Genomic DNA, 7,176 nt, shown 5'->3' on the forward strand with positions numbered 1-7,176 from the left:
AGTCGCTGGCTAAATTTACCTAGGCTGACTCAGCCCTTGCCCGGAATGGGGGGGTGGGGTGGGGGTGGGGGGAGTGCACCGGGGCAGTGGGAAGAGCCAGCGGGGGTGAGGTGGGGGGCAAGGAAGGGAGAGTCCGGCCTGGGGGAGACAGGAGTGGGCCGGGAGTTTCCATCAAATAAAGGAGTCACCCCCCCTCCACCGCCCACCAAGCGGGAAGGAGCTGTGGAGCCCTGGGGGAGGGACACTGTGGGGAAAGGGTCAGTGAAAGGAAGAAGATGCCAAGGTTGGATAAAGGGAAGCTTAGATTTATTGACCGCCTACTGTGTGCCAGGCACTGTGCAAGGCGCTTTACATACGTTACCGCATTACATCCTCACAACAACCCTGCGAGGTAGGTGTTTATATACCCCCATTTGACAGATGAGGAAACTGAGGCTCAGGGAGGTGAAGTGATTTGGCCAAGTTCACATGGCTAGTAAATAGAGAGAGGAAGTGTCCAAGATCAGAGAGAAAAAAAGACTTCAGTGTCTAGGTCCCACGCCGCTTGGCGTGGATGAGTACAAAGAGGGCTCAGCGCGTTCCAGAGGACTGAAAGGCCAGAGGCCTGCTCCGGACCTTGCACGCCTGGAAGCCGCAAGGCGGGGCACCCCCGAGCGGTAACTAGGGATCAATCGATTAACTGGCGGTACCGGGGTAGGAGGGACTCGAGGACTAGCTCCCCGAGAAATCTGCGACCTGCACGCGCCCCGCAGTGGCTACAGCTAGTATCACACCCCACACCTACAGGCTTTTTGGGACTAGCCTTCCTCTTCTTTTTTCCCTGGCCGGTTTCTGGAAGAGGCAGAGATGTACGAAATTCTCGGTTCTTTCAGATGGGTGATACCACCTGGGTGATAAATCGTGTTAACGATTCAGAACATCACTAATTAACATTGGAGAGAGGAGGAAAAGAGGAAGTTCTAAAGAGGTTCCAAGCGGATTCATTAGCTTCCTTCCCTCCCCTGCTGGGACCACCAGGGGCCAGGGACAGTGACAAGGCCACCGTCCTGCCTCGCCTTGGAGAGCCCTCACGTAAACCCGAGAGACTGGGATAGGAGCCCTTGCCCGTTTACTCAGTTCTTCTGCAAACCCTGGAAAGTCTCTTGAATTGAGAGTGCGTGCAGGTGACAATAAAGCCATCCAGGGACCCTCAGACTCTGTTCACTTATTCCTAACTCTTTCTTGGCTTTTGAAGGGAGAATGAGATAAAAGCTTCCTCAAAGACTCCAAAACGTCGGGGATGGACTCTAGAATCCCCTTATTTTACATACTAGGAGGCCTGGGGAGGAGACGCGACTTCCGCTAAGGTCACCCAGCAAGTCAGTGTCAGAGTTGAGATTGGAAACCTAGACTTGTGATACCGAAGTGAACTTTGGTGGTTACTTCTGGACCCCTTCCTTTTCTGCCAAGGGCCTCTCTGTCACGTGGTCGCCTCAGTCTGAAGCCTCTCCATCACTTTCTCCCTCTTCGTGGGAAGGCTCTGCCCTGAAGTTGCCTTCCCATGTGTATACCATGCCTGCCCTCCTGCCTGCTCCTGGCCAGGCCTCTCTGCTCAGCTCCACACCCAGTGCAGCCACCCTTGCTGAAGACCTTACCCGAGTGCCCTGAATGGAGCAGGCATTAAAGTCTACTGCTCGCCCTGACCTCACCGGAAAAAAAAAGTCATACACCGCAGATATTCCCTTTCTTTCCACTTGGGCGGCTTCTATTTCGAGTATGGGAACCGGTATAGGTCGGGGTACAAAGAAGTCTGTGAGGAAGAATGGGGACCAGTGGGCCCAAGGATGGATGTGCTGGGGGACACAAATACAAGAAAGGGCATCTTACTGCCGCTCCCTACTTCCCTGTGGGGTTCCCCTTAGTGTCCCTCGCCCCGAAGAGGACCTCCTCGGTTCGGCCGATGACACCTAGAATGTCTCGGATACTGTCGCTCAGCTCGGCTGTCTTCCCGCCTTCCCGGGTCGGGGTCCGCTCACTCCGCCAGGAGGCACCCGAGGCTTCTGTGTCGCTTCCGTCAGAAGAACCGCTATGGACAAGCTCCGCAGCTTCGTCCGAGTCCGAGTCCGGGGCAGTGTGGCGGCGGATGCGGGACACGGCTTCCCGCAGGGCCCCGGCGTAGGGCCCGGGGTTCCGCGCCCAGCCCTGGTTTGCGGGCCGCCGCGGGACCGCCGCCAGTTCCCCCGAGCCCTCGGCACTGCCCGCGCCTTCCAAAGCCGCTGGGCCTAAGGCTGAGTGCTCTGGGCTACCTGGCTGCGTGGGAGCATTCCGCAGGTTTACTTCGCCCACCGGGAGCCCCAAGATGCGGGAGGCGCGCTCCTCCAATGAGGAGTCCGCTGGCTTCCCGCCCTCAGCCTCGAACCCGTGGCCCCCACCTGGCTGGTGTGAAACGCGATGGCTCAACAACAGCTTTCGGCAAGGAGAAGGAAAGACCGCGGCCCCCTCGCACTCCTTGTTGGGCTTCGGTTGGCTGGGGGCATCCCCAACAACGCGTGGCACCCCAGCGGGCAAAAGCTGCACATGCTGGGTTCGAGGGGTTGGAACATACTGGGACCTTATCACCACGCACGTGGCGTCAATGACAAAGATGCCTTCTCCACGAGAGGGGCCGCGAGAACTGCGGGGAAGGGTGTGGGCGCGGCGGGTTGCCTTCCAACCCTCCAAAGTCTCGGGTCCGGCACCCTCTCTGTGACCCAGGGACTCTCTCCATCCTGTGCCTCCTGGAGCCCAGGGTCTGGGGAGGGTCTGGCTATGTCGGGGTGGCTGCTTTTTAAGGGAGGGAATCCAGCATTTGGGGAGCCAGCTCTGTTCTCTACCTTCTTTCCCTTCCCCAGAGGCCTTGAGATGGGGCCTGGATCTGGGAGCGGGACGCGGGGGCCTGGGAGTCGCAACTGTAGCCCTGGGAGGAGCTGTCGCTGTCCCTGGGTTCCCAGCAGCTTTGGCTTGGGGGTGGCCGTCGCTACCACTGTTCAGGCCAGCAGCAGCCAGCCCCAGGCTTTTCTCCGCGGCCCCCTTGCGGGGCTCCGGCCTTGGCCTGGCTGTTCCACATCCTGGGGATCCCCCCAAGAGACCCCGCCCCTGTCGGAGACCCCAAGCCCCGAGCACGTCTCGGTAGATTCGAGGATCCAGCCTCTTCTTTGTGCACCCACCGTCTGTCCTGGCCGGACTCAGAGCTGGGGTGGATGAGACGGGCGCCTGGGAGGGCTCGGGGCCTCTACTAGTCCCTAAGGTCCTGTGTGGGCCTTCGTAAGAAGGTGGAGCCACATAGGGTGGCGGCCGGTCCCAGCGGCGTCGCGGGGCCGTCCCGGCAGCGCCTCTCAGCAGCAGGTGAGCCTCGTAGCTGGGGGGCGCTGGCCTGCGACCTCCCCAGGGCCCCGCCCACGCCGCCCCTGCGTTGCTCCGCAGTTGAGCGGCTGGACCGGGTGGTCTCCCCACCTGCCCCAGGCGTTCTGGCCGTGACAGAGCTGGGAGCCCTGCAGGCTGGGCCACCCGAGGGACATTCCGAGGCTCCGGGCGGGGCCGACCCAGGGGGCTCTTTCGGGCCCCACCTGCCTTGCGCCTTTTTCGCTCGGTCTCCTTGGCTTCCCGCTCCTGCGATGCCGCTTTCCTTTTCTCTTGCTCCCGGGCTCTGGCCTCGGCCGGGGGCCCAGCCCGCCAGTTGGTCGCCTCCTGCAGCACCCTGGAGGCCCAGGGCCGGCGGGGCGGCGGCTCAGGGGATCCCGGGCGCGGCCCACACCTGGGACAATGAGCAGGAACCCAGGTGAGCAGTTTGTGGGGGAAGGGAGCCGAGGTCCGGGGAGCTGGGAGCGCTGCCGACCCCTTGGGGCAGCCGTGTGAAGGTATGTGTGTGAGTGTGTGTGCACGTGCGTATATGTGAGGGCTGAAGTCGAAGCGGGACTCCTCACCATCTCTCCGTGCACGCTTTAATAGCGCCTGCCCCATCTCACCTCCTGCCCTTTCTCACATCCACTCCTGTCCCCCCAAAACAGCGCTGGAATAGGTCAAGGCCCCAGCCCTTGGAATGGGCGTGGGAAAGAGAAGGGGGACCAGCAGCGCTGGCTGGTGCCTGAGGGGAGGTCCAGACCCCATTCCACCCCCCACCACTCTCTTCCCCTCACCCCTCCTTCACTCACGTGCGGCTCTGGGGCCCCTGGGCCCAGTGGCTGGCCTGGAAGTCCATGGGCTGTCGAGGAGGGGCACGGCGGCTATAATGACAGGAAATAGTCTTCACTTGGATCACCAGCAGCTTGGATTTTTGCACCCAGAGGCAGCTGCCAGACTCCTCATCCTGGTACTCCCGGGGGCTGTTGGGCCCCTCGGAGAATAGCTGGCCATCCAGCATCCTGCCCCACCCCACCCTGGCCCCCCACCCTCCCACCCGCCCCGACAGCCCCCTCCCAGCCCAGGAAGCCGGCGCCCACTGCAGAGCTGCGGGCCCAGCGACTGGGGACTATATATACCCGGGCACACGTGTATGCCTGTGTGTGTGTGTGTGTGTGTGTGTGTGTGTGCGTGCCCGCGCGCCCGCGCGCGCGCGCATGTGACACAGCGCGGACGGCTCCGCACTGCTACCTCCCCCATGTGCACGGCCGCCCCCTGGGGCCCGGGATTGGGCGCCCCTTCCCACTGCTCTTGTCCCCCACGCCTGATGGGACCTGCACAAGTGGGCAGGGGACTTCTTCATGCCAGCTGACAGTGCCACCTGCCCCGCCCCCATTTCTTCAACCTTCCTGCCGTTTTAACCCTTCACTTCCCTGCTTGTCAGGGTGCCTGACCACCAGGGTTCTACCCTTGACTTCCTGCCTCGGACTTCAGTTTCTCTGACAGGCAGGTGATGGAAATGGAACTCAAGGTCTCTGCCTGCCACTCTTGCTGGTTTCCATGGGGTTGGGGTGCAGGAGGAGCTGGCCCACGGCTGGGGGGCTATTTTTAGCAGCAGTGGCAGTTCGGGTGCAGAGAGAAGATGAGTAACCAGCTTCCATGTGGTGGAGGGAGGAGGTAGTGGCTTTCATGCAGCTTTTGTGCAAGTCTGGGGTGGGGGGAGCTACCTTCTCCAAGCTCAAAAAGGCTGACCCCCATACCCTTAACTGTAGCCCAGGGCTGCTGGTACAGCAGGACACAGAAATGTGTCTTGGCCATAGAAGCTGCCCTACACTTCCATTGTAGATGTTTGTCCTTGGGCATCCAGGCAGCCCTCTCCCCGTAACGTGCTCTCTCCCCCAAACCAGAAGCCAGAATTTTTGGGTCATACTGTTCTGTGCCCACACAGCTCTGCCAGCCTTATGGAGGACTGGGTGCTTATGCATTTGCACCCTTTCAGAGGGGCTGGAGAAGGAACGGTGTGCTCCCTTGACCAAAACCAAATCCCCTAGCAACCCAGATGATAAAAGTGGCCCCCGTTTTTCAACGTAGCGCTCCCTGTCACCACTATCACAATGCCTAGCTCACTCAGCCCTCACCTGAAGTGGTGCTCAAGGTGTTCACCTTTTAGCCTCATACTGTCCTGGGGGACTGTTGCTTAAATCCATATGATCCCTCCCCCCAAGCTTATACCAGGTGTCCCCTGATTCACCATGGTAATGTTAGTGGCAGCACAGCCCACGCCAACCCTTCCATGCAGAGACTTAGCAACCATGCCTGGCAACCATGGCAGCAGCTCCAGTGGAGGGGAGGGGTTTGGGGAAGTGGGGGAAGAGTGTGTATGGTTCCTGAGACAGAAGGGATAATTTGCCTCTCCTGAAAGGAATAGGTAAGAAGAGAAGGCTATGCGGCTCCCAAATTTTGTTACTTGTCTTTCCTTCTGCTCCATCCTCAGACTCTGAGACTGGTTGGGTTTTAGAGGGGAATGGGAGAAGCAGGAGATCCCAACTGGTTTTCCGTTAAAGTACCTGCAGCCCTTGGGGCACAGACCTATTCTGTTAAGGGGATAGGGCCAGGAGGGTTGTTGCTGGGCAGAGACTGACTTACCGAGAACCAGAGCAACAAAACCCAGACCTCCTGCTCCCTTACATGGACCTTTAGAGAAACCCCACACATTGCCTATCCCACCCATTGACCACCCCACTTTACACCTACCAGCTGCACTGATGGCTCTTTGCTTGAAGGTGCCTCCTTCCACCTAGGTTCCCCCAGAGTCCTAAGGCTTTTTAAAACCCTTGCCTCCTCCCTAGACAAACCCCATTTCATGATGGAATGTGACACAAGACATCTGTCCTTTCCTCCATGCACCCACCCCCACACATAAACATACCCTAATTCTAATAACTTGGAATGCCTCCCTCCCTCAAGTCTGGGAATGTGCTGCGAGAGCTGTGAAGAGGTAAATGCACAAGCAGGGCTTCTTTGAGGCCATGATGTAGCACTGATGCTCTTTCCCCGTGTTCTATCAGAAGCCTGGTTTGGAGGGACCCGTATGCTATGGCTGTGTTCATAGGCACAGTGCAGGTAGGGGAAAGGAGTTGCTCTGAAATTGCTTTTGGTCTTGATATCCAAGACAAATGGTAGCACAACTACAAGGCAGTGGTGAGACAGTACCCAGAATTTGGCTCTTACCCAACAATCTAGGTGTCCTTATGTTGTTTGGTACTGCTGTTTTGGCTCACATGGTTTCAGCACAGGAAAAGGGTCTGATGGGGAGACCACAGTCCTGCTGCTTCCCCACCCCCTATCTTCCAGCTCATTCCCTTTTTGGAAGAATCACAAGGGATTTGTATGTTCAAAGACAGTTCAGCAAAATCCAGAGTCCAACCTTCCCTAAGAAAGTCTAATGATGGTGGCATGTCTCTCTGCCTAAAGAATACAGGTATTCTGTATACTCTGGAGACCTAACACTGTTATGAGATTTTCCTGGGGTCCCAGCTACGGTCCAGGCAGAGGTGAAAGTGGGGTAATTAAGGACGACTGTAGGGAATAGGGTGGGGAACAGTTATGAACAGAGATATAGAAAAGTAGTAGTAAGTCTAGTGTAGTGGTAAAGAGCATGAGCTCTGGGGCCAGACTGTTTGAGTTCAAATCCTAGCTCTACTTTTTACTAGCTGTGTGGCCCTGGGCTAGTTACATAGCCTCTCTGTGCCATTTCTTTTAAATTTATAAAACTGGAATAATATCCACTATTGTTCTGAGGATTAAATAAATTAATAT

The 7,176-nt window shown here is 58.0% G+C and overlaps 1 protein-coding gene across 1 annotated transcript; it reads right to left on the bottom strand.

Annotated features, from left to right (window-relative positions):
* Positions 1-289: 289 nt before the first annotated feature.
* On the bottom strand, positions 290-4,461 carry DDN (dendrin). The gene is made up of 2 exons (XM_019724672.3): positions 4,170-4,461; positions 290-3,772 (listed from the first exon to the last, which is right to left on the bottom strand). Exons 1-2 carry the CDS (start codon positions 4,376-4,378, stop codon positions 1,876-1,878), a joined length of 2,106 nt encoding a protein of 701 aa, XP_019580231.3. The 5' UTR covers positions 4,379-4,461; the 3' UTR covers positions 290-1,875.
* Between the last annotated feature and the right edge of the window lie 2,715 nt (positions 4,462-7,176).

This window comes from Rhinolophus sinicus, chromosome 1 (genome assembly GCF_057876585.1).
Source record: "Rhinolophus sinicus isolate RSI-liver-muscle chromosome 1, RSI-T2T, whole genome shotgun sequence".
Lineage (NCBI taxonomy): Eukaryota > Metazoa > Chordata > Mammalia > Chiroptera > Rhinolophidae > Rhinolophus > Rhinolophus sinicus.

Coding starts and splice junctions, on each gene's coding strand:
- DDN (XM_019724672.3), bottom strand. CDS start 4,378: ATGCTGGATGGCCAGCTATTCTCCGAGGGGCCCAACAGCCCCCGGGAG. Junction 3,773..4,169: donor CAGGGGCCCCAGAGCCGCAC/GTGAGTGAAGGA, acceptor TCATTGTCCCAG/GTGTGGGCCGCGCCCGGGAT.